This window comes from Bubalus kerabau, chromosome 15 (genome assembly GCF_029407905.1).
Source record: "Bubalus kerabau isolate K-KA32 ecotype Philippines breed swamp buffalo chromosome 15, PCC_UOA_SB_1v2, whole genome shotgun sequence".
Lineage (NCBI taxonomy): Eukaryota > Metazoa > Chordata > Mammalia > Artiodactyla > Bovidae > Bubalus > Bubalus kerabau.
Window position 1 is genome coordinate 28,436,456 of NC_073638.1, and position 21,283 is coordinate 28,457,738.

A 21,283-nucleotide genomic window follows, 5' to 3' on the forward strand; every position below is an offset into this window, starting at 1 on the left:
AGTAGCAAGAACTAGTTTGTCCCCACAGAGAGACAGTGGGTGGCCAGCACCACCCCCATCCCCTGTCGGCAGCTCCCCTAGAGTCCTTCCTGGGAGTTCCCCATCCCTGCCCCTCAACTCCCCTCCAGTGCTTCACTTGGAGCCCTGCAGAAATTTTCATAAAAGTGTTCGCCTTATGCATTCAGGGGAAGCCAGATGTTACAAGTTAAGGGGGTCCTGCCCCTCTCCCCTCACTCACACCCAGCGCTTCCTTGTCCTGACTGAGCTCATCAGCCTAGCTGACACTGAGACATCCTACATTCTTCCAGGGAAGTGTTGGCTCCTTCAACCTGGACCATGGCCCACCATCCCCCAGAGAGAAGCCCAGGGGAGCCTCTACCCCCATATGTCTCTTCAGGCAGGTCAGGGGTCCCTGCAGGCACATGCACCCACACTTGATCCTATGCATCCTTCTCCCATCTGTAAAATGGGATGATAGCACCTACCTTGGAGGGCTGTAGCAGGAATAGAGGTGACGTAGGATAAGGCCTGGCCAAGAGGGTCCTAATAGGTGCCACCTTCACGACCCTCACCCTAGGCAGGCCTCGAGGAGACAAGGACACTCAAATTAATCTCTTGCCCAGGATGTCCCCAGCGGGGTGATCTTTAAAGTGGGCTCTTGGGGCACATTTCTGCCCATGACCCTCAGCATGATCTCTGCCAGCCAACCACCCACCCGGCACCCCGAAACTTCCCTTCCTCCCCCGACACCCTGTACAACATGGCTGTTCCCTGCTGGTGTCTGGCCCCTTTTCTTGTTCTTCCAGTCTCTTCTGGGATATGGGGGCAACCGAGGTGGGAACACAATTCTTTCATCCAAAGACTACAATGCAAAGACTACCCCCCCAACCCCTCTTCTCTTGTCTGTTGTTCCAGGCTGGAGCCAAAGAGGGGCACGCTCTGCTGTTTTCCTCAAAACCCAGAAATCAAGGAGCTCTTTGGGAGACATGGAGAGGTGGTCCCAACTCCCAGACCCCACCTTCAGCACTAGCCTGTCCAAAGGCACAGTGTCCTCAGCTGGTGTGCCTCAGCCTCCCGTCTTCCCTAGCAGGCCTCCTTCGTCCCCCGACTCCTCAGCCTCGGGAAGCCGTCTGGGGTGGTCATGGTTGGGCTGGTGGGTGAAGAGTCGAGAGGCTGGGACATCGCCTGAGCTTTGTCTCCAGCATCGAGGCAAAGGCCCTCATCGCCAGCCTCCCTGGGATAGGATCCTCCAGATCCACCAGCCCTGGACCTGGGGGCTGCATGGCAGCGGGCACAGCCTTGGACCCCAGGCTGCCCACCAGTCCTCCTGGTGGTGGCTCGCAGTTGGAGAGAAGCCAGGAGCCCCTAGACAGTCCAGTTCCTGGCTCAGGTCCGGCCTCAGCCGTGTGGCACGCGCGGTCGCCTGGCAGGGAACGTGGTGGCTCTCAGGCCACAGCTGTGCTGCCAGAGGTCCCAAATCCCAGGCCACACTGTCTCCTGCTGTGGCTGTGGATGCCAGGGTGACTGGGGTCTTATAAAGCAGGGCTGGGAGGAGGTGGGCCCTGGAGGGTCCATTCCTTAACAGTTGGCATCAAGATGGCCTGAGCTGTGGGGCACACAGGTCCTGGGAGCTGCCAAGGGGCAATGTACTCAGAGTCAAGGTCACCCAGGCCTCCCTGCTCCCTGAGTAGCAGGAGCTGGGGACGTCCTCTTCTGGTTCTACAGCTGGTGACAAGGGCAAACCCATTTGACCCACCTCTCCCGCAGTGAACACCCTGGAGAGAAATGCATTCTTGACTTTTCTAAGAACTTGCGTCTGGGCTTGAACGAGAACAGAGGCTGTTTCTCTCCAGTGGCAGACATTCTCCTTCCAGTAACCACATTCCTCCTTATCTCTGAAAAGTAGCTCCAAGCTCACCACCTCCAGGAAGACCACCAGGAGCAGACCCACCCCCTGCTGTTCCTACCCTTCCTCCATGACCTTCTGGATTCCACTGCCATGGCCCAAATAGCTCACATCTGGCTTTGTAATCATCTTTGACTTCAGAGACTACCAAGTCTGTCCCCTGGCTTCTTCAAGCACACAGATTACCAGGTCTGGAGTCTGGCCCCCATCTCTGCACACTTGGTAGCAATTCCATCCATGTTATCATTCTCAACAGTTCTGAAGAACTCTCATCTCTCTGTTTCATTCATCCCACTCATCCAAGCAGGTTTTGTGATACTCATGGAGAAGCAGACCCTCACAGTATGTAGATAAGTTAGAACTTGAACCCCAGTCTACAGGACAGAAGGGGAACCCTGCTATCACAAAAAAGGGCACAGAGGACCTGAATGGTAATAAAATATTAATAATGTGGACCCAAAAAAATGTTGCCTGCCATTTCAGTAAAGAATGCTGCCCTCCATCAGACCAGCAGCCACTGCTCATGACAGTGCACCCTGAGGGAATTCAGGGTGGAGAAAAACAGCGTATTGGCCCTAGATAGCTAAGATGCACATCAAAGGAATGATTTCAATAAGCCCAGAATCTTGCATCTTCCCATACATAGAAAGGCACTAAGATCCTTAACTTGGGATGCCTGGTTTTTATGATTAGCAGTGATTTTTTCATGTTTAGCTACTTTTTTTTTTTTTTCCCAGTAGAAACTCCTATATATCCTGGTTTCTCTCTTACCTCTTTGCAACAGTTCTCAGAGCTACTTGAGAGGCCATCTCCCAGACTACAGTCCTCAGTAATTTTTCATTGTTGTTCAGTTGCCAGGTTCTGTCTGACTCTTCGTGACCCCATGGACTGCAGCACGCCAGGCTTCCCTGTCCTTCACTATCTCCTGGAGCTTGCTCAAATTCATGTCCATTGAGTCAGTGATGCCATCCAACAATCTCATCCTCTGTCTCCCCCTTCTCCTACCCTCAATCTTTCCCAGCATCAGGGTCTTTTCCAATGAGTCAGCTCTTCGGATTAGGTGGTCCAAGGATTGGAGGTTCAACTTCAGCATCAGTCCTTCCAATGAATATGCACAGTTGATTTCCTTTAGGATTGACTGGTGATCTTGCTGTCCAAGGGACTCTCAAGAGTCTTCTAAAGCACGACAGTTCAAAAGCATCAGTTCTTTGGTGCTCAGCCTTCTTTACGGTCCAACTCTCACATCTGTACATTACTAGAAAAACCATAGCTTTGACTATATGGACCTTTGTTGGCAAAATGATGGGTTTTTAATAGTCCTCAATAATACCCCCAAATAAAACATAATCCTCAACTTTTAGGTTGTATGCTTTTTTCAGTTGACAATAACATAATATATACATGTAAATTTTTCAGTATTTTTATGTCCATAGTCTCACTTTGACCCTGTGAGGGAACAGGAAAGATACTGATGGACCCATTGTGCAGTTGAGGAAACCAAGGCTCCCGAGACTACACAGGAGCCCAGCTTACCCCATGGCTAGGAAGGACTTCATTTTACAGAGACGGAAACTGACAAAGATGCTGGGGTCTGGCCCAGATCACACAGCTGGAGGGAACACAAGGGGCGTCCTGAGCCTTTTTCAGTTCCAGCAGGCACTGGCTGGGAGGCAGGAACCCTCTCTGCACCTCTGGACGGTTCAGAGGGCCAACTGCCTGGCAGCCCCTACCACCGCGAGTCCTTCAGGACACCCGATCACAGCATCACCTGCTCTGCCATCACTGCCTTGGCCAGTGCCCCGCTATTGTGCAACCAGGCACGGGGCTGGGGCTGGCTCCATAAAATCAACAACCAGTTGGCTTGATCTGGCTGATTCTGCCCCCCCTGGAGTTCAACCGTGACAGCAATGAATCAGGCTAATGGTGAGAGGTGGCCGTTCTTCCTCTCTGTGGCCTGGAGACAGGTATTTCCAAGACTCCTCCCCTGGCTCAGGCAAACACACCTGACCTACCTGTGCCCGCCCCCCACTGCCCCCAGTCTCTCTCACGCTCTCTCCAGGCCCAGGGTGAGGCAGAATAGCCAGGGACAAGGTGGGGTGAACCAGACAGAGCTGGACAGCTCTCTCACCCCTCAGTTCCGCCAGCCACCCCTGCCAACCTAGGATCCTGGGGAGGGCAGAGCTCTCCTCCCCACAGGAAGAGAAGGTTCCCAGTGACCTTGGTGTGTGTTTCAGCCTGGAGACCCCCTCACCCACCCCTCTCTCCCTGCTGCTTGCTCTCTGCCTCTGACTCTCTTCCAAGAACAATTTGGCAACTTCCAATCCACAACCTGCAAAAAAAAAGTGATAGGGGAGAGCCACAGCCCAGGGTTGGGGTGGGAAGCAGGCAGGTTGACCTATTTTTATGTGGTGCTAAGTAGCATAAACAGCTCATGCAAATAGACCTGAAAATTGTTGGAGTGGAATTCAGGGGGAGGTGGGGAGCAGGGGGAGCGGCTGGGAGGTGGAAGGTGTAGACAACTGAGATTTCTGCCTGAGACCCTTCTGGGAAATGGCACATCACGGCAGCTTTCCTGTTCAGTCCAGCTTTCCCGTTCATTCCTTGTTATATTCAATCAAGTCACAAATATAAGCCATGTGCCCTAGAGGCTGAGTGGACAGAAGAGGTCCTCCCCGCATGGAGTACGGGTCCAGAAGGAAGACATGCCTGGACTCTGGACTCCTCTCCCCTGGCCCGCGCCCTCCAGCTAGACTGGCTCATCCATCCATTGGTTGGGGCATGAGGGGGTCCTCAGTTCAGGCCTGGACACTTAGGTCATACTGGGTAGGTTGGAGCCCATCTTGCCTAGAGGCTTCTACCTGCTGGTCCTTTTCCTTCACCTTGAACACTTCCAGTGACAGGGAGCTCACTCCAGTCTTGGATCATCATAGCCTGGGAGCTAAGGACTCACTCACATGAGGCCAAGTTTTGCCTCCTGCTCACGTCCACCTGATGGCCCTGGGTCCCTTCCTCTGAAGCACAGGGTCACACTGCCTTGGACCTGCATGGGCCTTGGCTTTGCCAGCAGCAGTGCAAACTCAGGCAGGTCCCACCAAGCCTCAGTTTCCTCATCTGTAAAATAGGGATGCCATCATATATAGCTGTGAGTTCTAAATAAGTTGGAACCCATGAAGACCTCAGCCCAGGGTTTGGCACATAGTAAGTGCATGGTAAATGTTAGCTGTCTTCATGCATTCATCCATTATTATTATTTTGATCATCAGTTTCTTTGTTCTTTATGTGTCTTGCTTCCAGACCACTCACTTCCCACAGGACCCTCCTCAGAAGACAGTTCAGCTAGTTGATGCCCCAAAGGGATCGTCAGGCTCCAGCTGCAGTCTCACCAGCCCAGACGATCCTCTTCCTCTGTCTGGATGCCAGCCTCCTGAAGAAGCCAAGCCATGTGTGTGCTGTGAAGAACTTTGGAGACAGCCAGCCTGCACCCAACGCCTAGCTCCTCCATCTGCCAGTAGTGTGGCCCTAGACCCGTCAAAGATTTATCAGAGAGGCCGTAAAATGAGTATCTAGCTCAGAGATCAGGCCAGATCATCAGGAAGAGAAATAAGTAGGTGCTCAGAGTCTGGCAAAGAAGAGAGAACCATCTTATGGTTTATGCTAGAGATGAGAACTACTATTTTCTATTGTTAACATAATTATTATGAAAAAAATCAGAACCTCCCCATTGGACTTGCTTACACTTGTTTTTACTGTTTCATGTTTTCTTTTCAATAATGAATGTGTGGAGAAAACCACCAACTTATAAAAAAATTAATCTTATTTATTTTTGTTTATGGCGGTGCTGGGTCTTTGTTGCTGCGCACAGGCTGTCTCTAGTGGTGGTGAGCAGGGGCTCCTCTCCAGCGGCGGTGTGCAGGCTTCCCGTTGTGGTGGCCTCTCTTGTTGCGGTGGTTTCTCTTGTTGTGGAGCTTGGGCTCTACAGCATGCAGGCTTTAGTAGTTCTGGCGCACAGACTTAGTTCCCCCACAGCATGTGGAATCTTCCTGGACTAGGGATCAAACCCATGTCCCCTGCATTGACAGGTGGCTTCTTAACCACTGGACCACCTGGGAAGTCCCTCACCAACTTTTGTGCATCTGGGGCCTCTAAGGATCTTCATTCGGCCTTTCTCTGCAACTGCTGCAAAGCCTACAAACTCCCTGACCCATAGTCAGAGTTTCACGATTGGTGGTTGTGAGCTTATACATACAAAGTGTGAGCAGAGCTGCTTCAGCCACCACGATCTCTGGGTTGGCAGTGTTGAGTGTGATCTCAACTATAAGCCTCAGTCTTTTCAAGGACCTGGGGGACCGAGGGTACAAGCAGTGCAGAAGAGGCATCACGCATGTCCCAGGGGTGACCAGGGCGTGGCTGAACCCCACGGTCCCTCAGGACCCGTGCCTTGTGATTCTGCAGCTCCCAACAACTCATAGAATCTAGACAGACTCTGTGAAGATTTTCTGAAACTGTAAAGTGTTCCAGGCATTCTTATGTCTGAAGGAGACATAGTCCTTGCCCCCTAGGAACTAGGTCCTACAAAAAAGACACACAAAACAGTTGGAGGTGGGGGCCACACCTGGATGACCTCCAAGGAAGACAGCCCCATCAGCTGTGTTTGTTTGGCCAATAGTCCTTCTTTCAAAACTGAATTGGAATGCCTTTGGGAGGACACTCTAGGTGACCCCATGGCCCTGTGCCCCATCTCTTGTGTCACTGCCAAAATGGACATTATCCACCCGGTCTCTACCGTACGAGTCCAAGGCACAGAGTATTAAACATGAAGATATAAAGGCAGGAGCCAGTGTGACTACGTGCACAGAAAAGAAGGGACTTATCTACCTTAAGTCCGAGAAGGCTTCACAGAGGAGGGGGTATGAGGGTTTAGAGAAAGATGAAAGGGTAAGGGTTTTGATCATAAACCAAGTAACTCACCCATACCCCTCTTTGTCAAATTCTTAGGTATTGGCTCCAGAACTGACCAGAGGGACAGGTTAGACCCTTTTATTCCAGCAAGCCCTCAGGACTCCCCTCGCTCCAGGACATGTAGAAGGCACGGGTAAGGCTGTGGGGTGGAGCCTGAACCCCGTGACCTGGGGTGGAAGCAGGAGGAGGCGGGGGTGCGGGCAAAGGAGGGCAGAGGAAGGGTGGCTGGAGAAGAAGCGGGGAGGAGCTAAGTGGTCAAGCAGCGAAAATAAAGAGCACCCGGCTGCCCTGCGGCCGTCACTTGCTCCCTCTGATCAAGGACACCCTCCCTTAAGCCCTTCGAGCAACACAGGTCCTACAAATATACACATTCTTGCACAAAAAGGAAAGCACCTCAGAGCCACTAGGAAACAAGTGGTATTTTATTCCTTTTTGTCCTTGTTGAGAGGAGAGATCACGACACAGAGAACAGCAGTCCTGGTCACAGCGGCACGGTTGGTCAGTTTCCACGAGAACACGAGGGGCGGGAGGGGCGGGCTCTGACTTTCCACTCTCTTCACCACCTGGGACCTCCTGCTGCTCCCCCTGCAGTGGGGCTGCCTGGAGCCCTGCCCGCTCCCTAACCTGGGGCCAGGCTAGCAGAGGGGGCGGGGGCCGGCGCTGCTGCCTGGCCAGCAGGGCGCAGACAGCCAAGCAGAAGACCCCTGCTCTTTCTCCATGCTGCCCCTCCCCAGAGCACGGGCCCCAGCCAAATGCATCCACTCAGCCATGACCTGCCAGAGCCCCAGTTCAGGGATGAGAGTCTAGGTCCAGGCGAGCTGGCTATAGATGGGAGTCTCTGGAGCAGGGAAGGCTGGAGAAGGGCGAATGGTTCCAGAGCCCGGGGGGTTATTGCTGAGAAGATATGCAAGGGGCACATTTCCCCGGGGGCAGGGTAAGGCGGGGCATATGGGCACCAGGGAAAGGGTTCAGCCACCCGAGGGCAAGGTGGGCTCATCAGCTCCTTGCTGGAACCTCCCACTGCCAAGAGACCTCAGCACAGATTTGGTCCAGGGACAAGTATGGAAGCAAGGTTCTTACAAAAGGAGTGAAAAGCAGCCATGCACAAGGGTCATGAAGGTGATGTAAACCTTCCCAAGCCCCAAGCCAACTGGAGATTCCCACCAGACCCCTATAGCCACCCTGAAATCAAGAGAAGGGACTGGTCTCTCAGAGAAAAAGCAGACTCCCAAGAGTGGGAGGTGATGGGCCACGGAGAGAGAGAGGCGCTGCCAGCCACATGGCTCAGCTCCGGCCCAGGAAGGTGGGTTCGGGTTCACTAAAACACAACATCATCCACGAACAAGCAACCACAAAGATCACGGTCATCCGACACACACACACAGACACACACATCACAGGAGGTGGACAAGACCACAGGCTCCAGGTGGGGGAGGCGGGGTTGCATTATTAAGCTGAGGACAGGTGTCGAGGGGCTGGGGACACATAAGCTCTTGGCTTCTCCTGGGGAAAGACCTGTTGCTGAAGTGGCCGGTTTTCTTAAGCATCAGCATTTGCATCTAAAGGTTCAAGCAGCTGCCTTCAGGTTCTGGAGGTGGAAGCAGAAGAGAATTCAAATTAAAACAAACCTCTGGCTTCCTTTCAAACTTCTCCATCCACGCATCTCCCAGCCATTCCTTAGGGCAGCCCCTCTGCCCATGGGAACGCCTAAGATGAGACCCACTCCAAGTGCCTTGTTTTCAGTACACCAGAGGATGAGTCTGAGAACCAGGACCAGGAGATGAAGGTGGAGGACATGGAGCTCAGGGGGGGGCTCTCTCAGGGGAATGGAAGCTGGCAGATGAAGACATGGAAAGGATTGTTAAACCTGGGTTTCTTTCTCAGGACACTCTTAAGAATTGCTCACAGTCCTGAGACTCAGGAGAACACGGTTTCCAAGGAAGTTCTAGTTTAAAAAAAAAAGACAATTGTTGGCTCAAGGCTCCTCCCTGGCGCCTCCCCACACAGCTCCCCAGATTCGGAACCACGAGCTGCCGTGATGTGGACAGATCACTGAGCCACAGCTGGGACACCTGCCACCTGGATTGGATCTATAGCCACGTCAAGCTGAGGCATCCCTGACCTCCCCAGGGCCCAGCTAGAAGATGGAGGTAATGAGCCCCACTCTGCCCACCCACGGGGCTGTCATGAGAACAGAAAAGCACTTAGGAGTGAATTCAAGTGCTCCACAGGTACCCCGTGTTATTACCATCACGGTAAGAGCTGGTGTACCGGCATTCTACATCCAGAAATTTCTTTCAACTCACAATTTAGGATAAAGTATATCCCTTATCTGGGGCTTCCCTGCTGGCTCTGTGGTAAACAACCTTCCTGTTAATGATGAGACGCGGGTTCAATCCCAGGGTTGGGACAATCTCCTGAAGAAGGAAATGGCAACCCGCTCCAGTATTCTTGCCTGGGAATACCTGGAAGAATTCTAGTATCCCATGGATAAGAACCTCCATGGACAGAAGGAGCGTGGCGGGCTACAGTCCATGGGGTCGCAAAGAGTTGACACTACTTAGCAACTAAACCACAACATATCCCTTATTTGTAGGAAAAAAAAAGGCAGAGTGAGCAATAGAAGACTGGCCGCTGCTGCGTCCCAGTGTATCGCAGGGTATGTCATAAAGGGAGACAGGCAGGAGCAGAGGGGTGTGGTGAAATCCAGCCCTCAACTATCAATACAAAGTCCCTGAGCTCAAGTTCCAGTCTGTTACTTACTATCTGTATGGCTCTTCTCTCTGACCTCAATTTATTCATCTATAAAATGGGGCTACACCCCACCTGTCCTACTCACTTTTTCTGGCAGGCTTGAGTGAGTTTGTGTATGTGCCAGCAATTTGAAAACCATAAAGCATTTAGATTATTGCTTTCCTGCATTACTATAACGAACAACGGAAATGAATAATGAACAGTAACTTAGTGCCCCTAAATGTCAAGAACTGATAATGCTGGTATGGTGTTGGGGGTGGGGGTTCGGGGCCATATACTATTCTTCCTATACTATGTGTAGGTTGGAAAGTTTCAAAATAAAATGTTAACTTCAAAGGATGGCCTGAGGAACTTTCTGAATCATCACTGGAAGCCATTGTCTTTATACTACTTTGATATCAGGAGCATTTCACAAACGCTAATTTCCTCCCAAGTCATGCCCACGTGGCAGCTAGGATGACGCCCCAGCAACTTGACTCCTGGGTTGTGAGGAAGCTCTATTTCCCAACTACATGTTCTGTGTGTGTGTGCGTGTGGTACTGGGAGGTTTTAGTCCATCTGTCTCATCATCCTTCAGACGTGAGTTTCTGCAGAGCACAGCTCATAACAAAAGCCATGCACATTGCAAAAGCTAGCCCAATTCTTCCCTGATGACTCCTCGGCCAGACTCTGGTCAGAACAGTGATGGTAACAGAAGATATGGGCAGACAGCATCTTACCTTTGCGCCTGGGGGCTGCACTTCAGTTCTCTGCTTTCTGGGGCTCCGTGGCTGGAAAAAGAACCAGAATGGAGCCCAGTGAATGTATGGAGGGTGGGGAATGAACTCCTCACCCCAGTGGGCCACCGCCCCGCCACAGCAGCTATGCCTGTCTCGGGGACTGGGGGGAGCCTGACCCGCAGAGCAGAGGTGATTCATGCAGACTGTGAGTCAGACAGACCCAGGCAGATCCCCATCTGCTATTCGCCTGTTAGAGGACTTGGCACGTTCCTGAACTTTTCTGAGCCCCTCTGTTATAAAATGTGGAGAGTGATGCCTACCTCCTGGGGCCGTGTGCCCATTACTGAGAAGTGAAGCACTCTGTCCCAAGCCCAGGACTGAGCAGAGTCCCTGTAAGTAGCAGTCGTCAGCCTGTCTAGTGGAGGTGAGGGGATGACACAGCAGAGGACCCGGGACCCCTCTCTGGCACCTGGAAACATGCCTGGCTGGCCAGCTCTCAAGAAGCCACCACACCTGACATCCATCCTCCACCCCAAGCTGTACAAGGACCCTTGCCCGTTTCCTCCGTCCCATCTGGGCAGGTGGTCTTGACACTTACCATTTGCAGTGACGAGGTTCTCCACCTGAGCCTCCTCATCCCCAGGAGCCCTGCAGGCAGACAAGATGCAAGCCCATCAGAGGTCTCCAGGGCAAACCCAGAGAGCACCGCCACTCCCCTTGCTGGGGCAGGGCCCAGGGATTCATCTCCTCCAGGTCATGGTGGATCATTCTTCATTATGGGGCTCATGGCATGCGGGGCAGTCAGAGGAATTTACCGGCACCCTTCGATGTTGGCACCCGAGAGGGATAAGTGCTGGGAAGGGGTGTGTCCTGTCACTGACTTGGGACTTCTGAGGTCCAGGGCTGTCCTGAGTTACCATGGGGACTAATGAGTGTGCCCTTATGTAGGGGCAGAAGGGTGAGTGAGAGGAAGCCCAAATTTCCACAAAAATCAAAGAGCCTCATGAACAGGTGACCCGCAGAGCAGCATCACAGGTCCTGGAGAGAGGAGACAGACCTCTAGAGAGACCCTGAGGCCAAGCCCAACTGTCTCAAGGGCCTCCAGACAAGGATCCAGCATCTTCTTCCTCCCCCTCCCCCACCCCACATATACATCAGAAGAAAGAAGGGCAGGCTGACCCTTGACCTTTTGACCTCTCCTTTGCCCCCAAGGCTGCCTGGCAACTCTCAAAACTTCTACCCCTACCCCAAGGCACATGGCCTGTCTCCGAGACAAGAATCCAGAAATACATTCATTTGGGGTCACACACCACGGGCCCCTCCCTGTGCCCCCCAGCGTCACCCCAGGTGCCCACAGCAATGGCATCCTTACCGCGGCTTCTGATTGAAACTGCACTTGCATCGGCGACCTGAAAGGCAAAGAAACCATCCAGGGTCAGTGTCTGGCTTGGCCAGAGCAGGGCTGCGCTGTTAGTCTGTGGGACGGTGTGACTAGTGGCCTGGGATTCTGCGCAGTGAGCGACTTGCACAGCTGTATGTGGCGATCCTTGGTTGGAGGAGGGCTCTTCTGATGTCAAGGTTCAACACAACTGTGTTCTTGACCACGTAAGCGCTGACAGCTGCGAGCAGCCCAGGCTCACGAGGCAAACAAACGCAGGGGGACATGCCTCGGAGCCCTCCAAGGCCAGCCCCTGTCTCCTCTCCCCTGTGACTCCCCAACTCATGCCCTGATGGATACAGCCACCCCGCCCCTTTGTATCTGTGCTTGTTTTCATCGAGTACTTACTCTGTTCATGCTTCACTGTTTCACTGAGCACCTATTATGTGCCCAGCAGCGTATTAGGTTCTGGAGATAACTAGGAAGATAGACGGGCTCCTTCCCTCTCCAGGAAAGAGAACTGCAAGGCTTTTACACCGTATGCCACCTGCTTCACAGCCACAGACATTGCCCTTCGAGAGTGAGCAGAGGAACAAACATACTTACTGAGGATAAGCAGGATCCCCACCGAGAAGAGGACCACAGCAAACACCAATCCCCCAATTCTCAGGGTCTGGTAGTCTGCGAAGGGAACAAGGGTGAGAGTCAGAAGAGGGGGAGGGCCAGGGAGAGCACGTCGGTCCCGTCCATGGATGGGGTTGTGCCTCCCCCCACCATCACCACTCACCATAATGAAAAGGGTCCTTTTCTTTCTCCTGCTCAGTGGCTGGAAAAACAAACAGGCGTGGTCAAGAGGAAGACAGCTCACATCCTGATACCCAAGTCTCCCACCTTGTCTCACAGGCCTCACTCCCCACACAAGGATCCCTGGAAAGCAGGGCCCAGGAAGCAGAGACGCTCACAGAAGCATGGAAGGATGGGCCGCCTGCCAGGGTCACTGCAGGGGCCAAAGGCAGGTGCAGCTCAGAGCCCGAGTCAGAGTCTGTGTTCACAGGAGACCCACGTATTGCCCCTTCTGAATCTTAAATCATCCCCAAAAGGCAGGGGGATTTTCTTCTTGTTACAGGTGGGGAGGCTGAAACCAAGGGAGGACATGTGACTCGCACAGTCTAGACTGATGTGCAAGTCTGGCTCCCAGTACTCAGGCTGAGTCTACAGGGACCTGCTTGATGGCTTGATGGCAGGAGCCAGGGGGGAGAGCTGGGCAGGCTGGATTGGGGGCTGAGTTAGCTGCTGCCTTCCAGGACTTTCTTTGCAGACTAAAGGCGGGGAAGCTGATCAGACAGGTAGAATCTCAGAGGCCCCCACCCTGAGTGTCCCACAGGGCCAGGACCTTCCATGAGAAAGGGCTGTGGCTGCCATCCTGTCGAGCCAGGTCCTGAGAGGTACTCACCACTGGCCAGGACCGCTGGGGCCAGGAGGCCACACAGGAAGAGCAGCACCACTTCCATGGCGTCTGGGGACAGAGGGAGGGAAATGATTCTCTGGGTAGGAGACTCCCCACTCTAACCCTCAGCCCGGCCGGGGCCCCAGTCGGACTCCCACCCTGACGCTAAGCTCTCCCCTTAGATGCTTTGAAAGCCAAAGCAGCTGCCATTGACAGACTCCTTACAGAGGGCTCTGCAAGCATGAATGTAATTACAATGGAATCAGTTCAACCAGCAGGCGCTGTGACTAATAACCCGTTTTGCAGGTGAAGAGCCTGAGCTTAAAGGAGGTGAATAACACTTATGAAGCAAGCAGCAGAGCCTGGATCCTAACCCAGCTCAGGAATGCCTCCACCAGGCCGCCTCTCCGGTGCCAAAGTCACAAAACCCCAAGGGTTTGGGGAGAATATCTCACCTGAGTCCTCCTCCCCAGACCACCCAGAGACATGGCCATCTCTAGCTCATTAAGATGACTGGGACTTGTGCCCTCATCCTCTACAACTGAGACCCACTGGCGGAAGTTATTTCTATCAGATTAAATGGGGGCAGGGAGACCAATGCCCCTCGTGTCCAGCCAGGGGTGAGGGTGGGAGGCTTGCTGTTTCCTGGATTCTGTATAGTAATCCCTGAAGGGCTGACAGCTCTCCCTCAAGGTGCCCCTGCACCCTCTCACCTCCAAAGTGCCCAAGTCAACTCCTCTCATAGACTCTAGTTCATAAACCTCTGAAAGGTGGTTTGATTAAACAAAGGGAGCATGGAGACAGGTTCTCGGAGCATCAACGCCCAGCCTCCCCTTCCCCAGCAGGTGCCTGAGACTTCTGCTCAAGCCCCTGGTCTCGGGTCAGTGGTCCCTGGATGGGCCATCTGGATGGAGGCCGAGGGCAGGGCAGCTGGTCCCTCCCAGGGATGGATTTCGGTGCAGTTACACATGCCTCACTCCTGGGCTTAAAGGAGGGCACTAGAGAGCCAGAGAGGTAAAGGGAAAGAGACCCAGGCCAGAAAAGACCAAAGCTTCTTGCTCTTTCTTGGTGGGGTGAGATTGGCTGCGGTCTGACCTCCTGCACACTCTCTAGCAGTCAGGACCACACGTGCTCAGAGGGTTCATTCCTCTCCTGGCCCAGCAGCCCGCGGCCCCCAGCTGCCCTTCACCTCCCGGCCAGCAGAGGTCAGAATAGCTCCATCCGCAATCAAACCACGGCAGTGACCCTGGACTCCACTTGGAATTCAAGAAGCATTTCTCATAAGGCAGTCATTTGCTTTTAATGCTACTTCACTTAATATGTGTATTTCTTTTAAATTTCACATTATATTTCATAAGTATAAAAACATATGTAACACATATAATGAAACAGTAAAAGGAAACACCCATAAAGCAGCTTAAGAACTGGCACTTTGTACACACTGCTGCATTTATCTACTTCCTCCAACCCATCCCCTTGCCTTACTCCCAGAGGTAAACAGTACCCTGAACACAGACGTTTAACAAGTTCCTTGCTTTTCTTTAAAAAAAAGTTTAAAAATTAAGATACAATTCACATACCACAAAATTCATTTTAAAGCGTACAATTCAATGATGTTTAGTATATTCACAAAATTGTGCACTATCATCTTTAAGAAACGTTCATCATCCCAAAAGAAAGCTGGTACCCACGGGCAGTCATTTCTCATTATCCCTTTCTCACAGTCCCTGACAATTACTACCTACTTTCTGTCTCTATGGATTTACCTATTCTGGGTCTTTTATATAAACATATCATAAAATACATAGCCTTTTGCATCTGGTTTCTTCACTTAGCATAAAGCTTTCAAGGTTCATCTATACTGTAGCATGTATCAGTACTTTTTATGGCTGAATAATATTCCATTGTATACCACTAAGTCGCTTCAGTCGTGTCGGACTCTGTGCGACCCCACAGACAGCAGCCCACCAGGCTCCGCTGTCCCTGGGATTCTCCAGGCAAGAACACTGGAGTGGGTTGCCATTTCCTTCTCCAATGCATGAAAGTGAAAAGTGAAAGTGAAGTTGCTCAATCGTGACCCCGGGACTGCAGTCTACCAGGCTCCTCTGTCCATGGGATTTTCCAGGCAAGAGTACTGGAGTGGGGTGCCATTGCCTTCTCCATTCCATTGTATGAAGATATATACATATTGCTCTTTTTAAAGAATATTTATCACTTACATGTATCTAACGAATGCATCAGTGGAGCTTCTTTGAGCTTTATAATGTATCACTTTGTTTCATCTTCTGACACTGGCTTTTTTGTTGTTGTTCAACACTTCTAAGACTCATTTATAAACACAGTTCATTCATTTTTCAGTGTTATGTAATACTTCACTGTGCAGGTAAATATTATCATGTATTGGTCTGTTCTATCAACAGATTTCCCCCCCAGTTATGTGCTATTATAGTGTAGTTTTTGAACATATTTTGAATTTGTTGCCTAGCACACAAGGGCACTGTTTTTCAAATCTTTTAACTACCACTTTCACAGGAAATATTTTTTATGTTGGAACCCAGTACAAATATACATACATGTAAACCACAAATAACAATATTGCTAAACAATACTTAGCCTTTAAAAGGATGATGCCCTCTGATATTTTCCATTCTGTTTCTTTAAAAGAAAAAAATAGCTAGGCCAATTAATGGCTAGACCCATAAATTACTTAGCGGGTCACTCTTCAGTTTGAAAAATTATATTCAAGAGATAAGTTTAGGAGTTAAGTCATTGGGTTGTACAAATTATCAACTTTATAGAAAATGTTAAAACTATTTTACAAGTGACCATCCCCACTTTAAAGTCCCACCATTGCATATGACTGTCCCTACTACTCCACATCCTTATCACTTGCTATTACTAGACTGCTTAATTTCTGCCAATCTAGAAGTGTAAACTATGGTCTCAACTGGATTCCTTAGAAATGCAGTTTAGCTTTTGATTGTTTATTTGCCATGCCTGTTTCTTCATCAGTGATGGCCCTTTCATGTCTTCTGTTCAGTTTTCCAATGGGTTGACATCACTATTATTCACTTATTATTCTGGATACTAAAGTTTTGTCATTAAGGATACTTGCCTTTTTACATTTTTACTGTCTCTCAATGAGTACAATTTCTTACTTCTAATGTTACTGAATGCAATCATCTTTCTGTCTTGTTTAAAGATATTCCTTGTCACCCTGAGTCAGAAAGAATTTGCAGGACTTCCCTGGTGGTCCAGCAGTTAAGACTCTGCACTCTCAATGCAGAGAGCCAGGTTCCATCCTGGTCAAAGAACTAGATCCCGCAGGCCGAAACTAAAGATTTCACGCTGCAACTAAAAGGTCCCACCCCACATGCTGAAACTGAAGACCCTTCATGCTGTAACTAAGCCTCAGTACAGCCAAATAAATACTTTAAAAAATATATTTTTTTCTTCTAAATATGTTAAAGTTCTGTCTTTTACATTTAAGCCTATATTCCATCCAGAATGGATGTCTATGGAAGGCATGAGGTTGGGACCCGATTCTTGCTTTTTCCACCTGACAGTCAGATGTCCTGGACAGCACCATCTGTCGGTATCTTCCCTCACTATGCACACGGCCACTCATGTCATGTATCTGGTTTCTGTTCAGGTGTGGGTCTGTTTCTGGCCTTTCTCTTTGGATCTACTGGTCCGTTTGTCTGTCCCTGCATCAAGATCACTGTTTCAGATGTTCCCAAGTGGTGGGAGATGTTTCCTCGTCTTTTTCTCCTCTCTTCTCTGCCTCTCTTACCTCTTCCTTCAGGAATGTCTTTGCTATTCTTGGTCTTCTGCTCTTATATATATATTTTAGAATCAGTCTGTCAAATTCATCTAAAATGATTGGGATTTTCATAGGAATCACAATTTACCTATTCCCTTGTGGCTCAACTGGTAAAGAATACACCTGCAATGTGGGAGACCTGGGTTCAATCCCTAGGTTGGGAAGATCCCCTGGAGAAGGGAAAGGCTACTCACTCCAGTATTCTGTCCTGGAGAATTCCATGGACTGCATGCATAGTCCATGGGGTCACAAAGAGTTGGACACAACAGAGCGACTTTCACTTCACTTCATAGAACATGCGGACAATTAACATTTTTGTGATATTGAATCTCCTATCTATAAATAAATCTTTCCATTTGTTTAGATTCTTTTCAATGTTTTTTTTTTTTTTTTTGGCTCTGCCATGGGGCATGTGGGATTTTAGTTCCCTGACCAGGGATCGAACCTGTGCCCCCTGCAGTGGGAAGTGCAGAGTCTTAACCACTGCCCACTGGACTGGCAGGCAAGTCCCTCAATGTATTTCAATAAAGTTTTATAAATGCTTTCCTATAGATCTTCCACATCTTCTGTTAGATATATTCCTTATTATTTTATTGTTATTTAAAATACTGTCTCTTGTGTTTTCTAATTTTTGCAGGTATGGAGAAAGGCAATTAATTTGTATACATTGATCTTAAATCCAATCATCTTACCAAACTCTCTTACTATTTCTAGTAATTTACCTATAGGTCCTTTTGGTTTCTCTGTGGACATATCTGTAAATGATATAAGACTATTTCTTCTATTCTAATAGAAGAATATAGTGTTTATTTCTATTTCTTGTCACACTGTACTGCTAGGACTTATAGTAAAATGTAGAATAGAATCAGTGATAAAAGACATACACACATATAGTCTTACTAATTTTTAAATTTGTGTGTATGTTTATTTTTAATTTTCCCCCAGCTTTACTGTGATATGACATTATAACATTGTGTAAGTTTACGGTGTATAATTACCACAATAAAACTTGTTAATACTTCCATCACCTCACATAATTACCTTTTGTCTGTGTGTGTTGAGACTGGATAATGAAAATGTAGTATATGTGTTTATATGTGTGTGTGTGCACACGTGCGCACACTTACACACTCGGTCATGTCCCTCTCTTTGCAACCCCATGGACTGTAGCCCACCAGGCTCCTCTGTCCATGGAATTTCCCAGGCACAAATACTGGAATGGGTTGCCATTTCCTTCTCCAGGGCATCTTCCCAACCCAGGGATCGAACCTGCGTCTCCTGCGCTGGCAGGCATCTCCTGCATCGGGATGTTATTTAGTTATAAAAAAGGAGATTACTGATTTTAAATAGATTTCTTCTAACATTTTAGAAGTTCCCCTCTAATCCTGGTTTTCCAACATGTTTCTCTTTTATATTAATTATGAATGACTACTCTACATCTATATTTTTTAACCTACATCAATGAAGTAAAGTGAATATAAAATTATCTAATGTTAAATCATCCTTGCATTTGTGGGATGAAAGCAATGTATTATTTTAAATAAATTGATGGATTTGGCTTGCTGATATGTTGTTTAAGATTTTTGCATTTATGTGCATGAGTGAGATGGGGCTGCAATTTTTATTTTATTGTATCGACCTTGCCTGCTTTTGGTATCATGGTAGTACTGGCCTCACAGAACAAGTATTTCCTCTCTTGCTATTCCCTGGAAGAGATTGCAGAAGATTGAAATAAATATAGTATAAATAAATAGTACATTCTTTGAAAATTTGGTAGAACTAAACTATAAAATCACCTGACTTAGTATTTTCTTTGTGGGATAATTTTAACTTGTCTTTTCAATGAGTTAATGGTTACGACACTCTTTGGCTTCCCAGACGGTTCACTGGTAAAAGAATCTACCTACCAATGCCGGGGACACAGAAGAAGCAGGTTCAGTCCGTGGGTCTGGAAGATCCCCTGGAGTAGGAAATGGCAACCCACTCCAGTATTCTTGCCTGGAGAATTCCATGGACAGAGGGGGATGGCGGACTACAGTCCAGGGGGTTGCAAAAGAATCAGACACAACTGAAGTGACTGAGCGCGCACACACACACACACACACACACACAACATTCTTCAGATTTCTACCTTTTTCTTGATGGACTGCAGCCCGCCAGGCTCCTCTGTCCATGGGATTTCCCAGGCAAGGATACTGGAGTGGGTTGCCATTTCCTCCTCCATGGGATCTTCCCTGAATATAGTTAGTGAGTTATAATTTTTACAGAAATGTTTCCTTTTCTATTCAAATTTACTGCCATAAGGTTGTTTGTAGTATTTTCTAGCTATCATTAGAAATCTTTGTTGGATCTGAATTATGTTCTTTTTCACATTGTTAATTTTGTTTATTTGCAACAACTCCCTTCTGTCTTGATTGGACTCACTAGAGATTTACCTGTTTTATTAGTCTTCTCAAAGAACCAACTCTTAATTTTGTTGATCCTCTTTATGGTTTTTTAAATTATTCTTAATTCTGCCCTTAAACATTCTTCGGGTTTATTCCATTGTTTTCTCTTTAGATTTGTGTTCTTTTATTGTATATCTAGCTCATTAATATTTAGCATTTCTTGTTTTCTAATCTTAGCACTTAAGACTATAATCGTCCAAGTGCCACTTTCATTCCAAATATAAGCTTTGAAATGTGACTTTTTGATTATTGTTTAGTTCTTAGTATTTTAGACTTGTGCTATAATTTATTTGACCTGTGCATCAAGAAGCATGCTTTTTAAATGTTCAAATGTATAGTGATTTTAAATTTACTTTTGTTACTAACCTGAAGTCTGCTCCTGCCCCTAAAAAGGGCTCTAAAAAAGCTGTGACCAAGGCCCAGAAGAAGGACGGCAAGAAGCACAAGCGCAGCCACAAGGAGAGCTGCTCCGTGTACATGTACAAGGTGCTGGAGCAAGTCCATCCGGACACCGGCATCTCGTCCAAGGCCATGAGAATCATGAACTCCTTCATTAACGACATTTTCGAGTGCATCGCTGGCGAGGCATCGCGCCTGGCGCATTACAACAAGCGCTCGACTATCACTTCCAAGGACATCCAGACCTCTGTGCACTTGCTGCTGCCTAGGGAGCTGGCCAAGCACGCCGTGTCTGAGGGCACTAAGGTTGTCACCAAGTATACCAGCTCCAAGTAAATATAATATGCCTAGCCACTGTTAACGGAGAAGGCAATGGCACCCCACTCCAGTACTCTTGCTTGGAAAATCCCATGGACGGAGGGCCTGGTGGGCTGTAGTCCATGGGGTCACTAAGAGCCGGACACGACTGAGTGACTTCACTTTCACTTCACTCTAACTTAAGTGCACTGTGGTCAGAGAATGTGCTCTGTACTATCTGGATATCTTGAAATTTATTGAGACTTGCTTTGTGATCTAGTATATGGTTATTCACTTCAAAAACTATACTCCATGTATTAAATTACAAATTCTTTTATTGTTGGGAAAAAAGTTCTATATGCCATTGTGTGTGTGTGTGTGTGCTAAGTCGATTCAGTAGTGTCCTACTCTTTGTGACCCCATGGACTGTAGCCCACCGAGCTTCTCTGTCCATGGGATTATCCAGACAAGAATACTGGAGTGGGTTGCCATTCCCTTCTCCAGGGGATCTTCCCAACCCAGGAACTGAACCCAGGTCTCCTGCATTATAGGCAGATTCTTTACTGTCTGAGCTCCCAGGGAAGTTCCTGTATGCCATTGCTGCTGCTAAGTCACTTCAGTCGTGTCTGACTCAGTGCAACCCCATAGACGGCAGCCCACCAGGCTCCCCTGTCCCTGGGATTCCCCAGGCAAGAACACTGGAGTGGGTTGCCATTTCCTTCTCCAATGCATGGAAGTGAAAAGTGAAAATGAAGTCGCTCAGTCATGTCCGACTCTTTGTGACCCCACGGACTGCAGCCTACCAGGCTCCTCCGCCCATGGGATTTTCCAGGCAAGGGTACTGGAGTGGGGTGCCATTGCCTTCTCCGTGTATGCCATTAGATTAAGAAAATTAACCATATTGTTGAAATTTCTATATGTTTTCTCATGTTTTGACTGTGTGACCAATTTGAGAAAGTTGCTTTATAATCTACCACTGTGAGGATGAATTTATAAATTTATCCCCAAATTTCTTACAATATTATAACAGTAAGTTTAAAATTGTTACCTTGTCCTGCGAGCTGGCTCTTTTACGATCACATATGAATCCTGTCTTAAATTCTACTTTACTTTCTACTTTTCTTTATGCATTGTGTGTATCTTATCATCTTACA

General features: G+C 48.7%; 1 protein-coding gene and 1 long non-coding RNA gene across 3 annotated transcripts in view; one reads left to right on the plus strand and one right to left on the minus strand.

Annotated features, from left to right (window-relative positions):
* Positions 1–7,266: 7,266 nt before the first annotated feature.
* FXYD6 (FXYD domain containing ion transport regulator 6) overlaps positions 7,267–21,283 on the minus strand; it is a 35,662-nt gene continuing 21,645 nt past the window's right edge. For both annotated transcript variants that reach the window (XM_055548211.1, XM_055548210.1), the window contains exons 2-8: positions 13,170–13,232; positions 12,504–12,542; positions 12,323–12,397; positions 11,711–11,747; positions 10,937–10,986; positions 10,339–10,389; positions 7,267–8,453 (exon numbers count right to left, since the gene is read on the minus strand). In XM_055548211.1, coding sequence (XP_055404186.1) covers positions 10,361–10,389; positions 10,937–10,986; positions 11,711–11,747; positions 12,323–12,397; positions 12,504–12,542; positions 13,170–13,227 — 288 coding nt within the window. In that variant the 5' untranslated portion in view covers positions 13,228–13,232 and the 3' untranslated portion in view covers positions 7,267–8,453; positions 10,339–10,360. The remainder of the gene's footprint in view (positions 8,454–10,338; positions 10,390–10,936; positions 10,987–11,710; positions 11,748–12,322; positions 12,398–12,503; positions 12,543–13,169; positions 13,233–21,283) is intronic.
* On the plus strand, positions 12,161–13,569 carry LOC129628749 (uncharacterized). Its single transcript, XR_008702894.1, has 3 exons — positions 12,161–12,414; positions 12,540–12,732; positions 13,470–13,569. It is a non-coding gene; the product is annotated as an uncharacterized LOC129628749 (long non-coding RNA).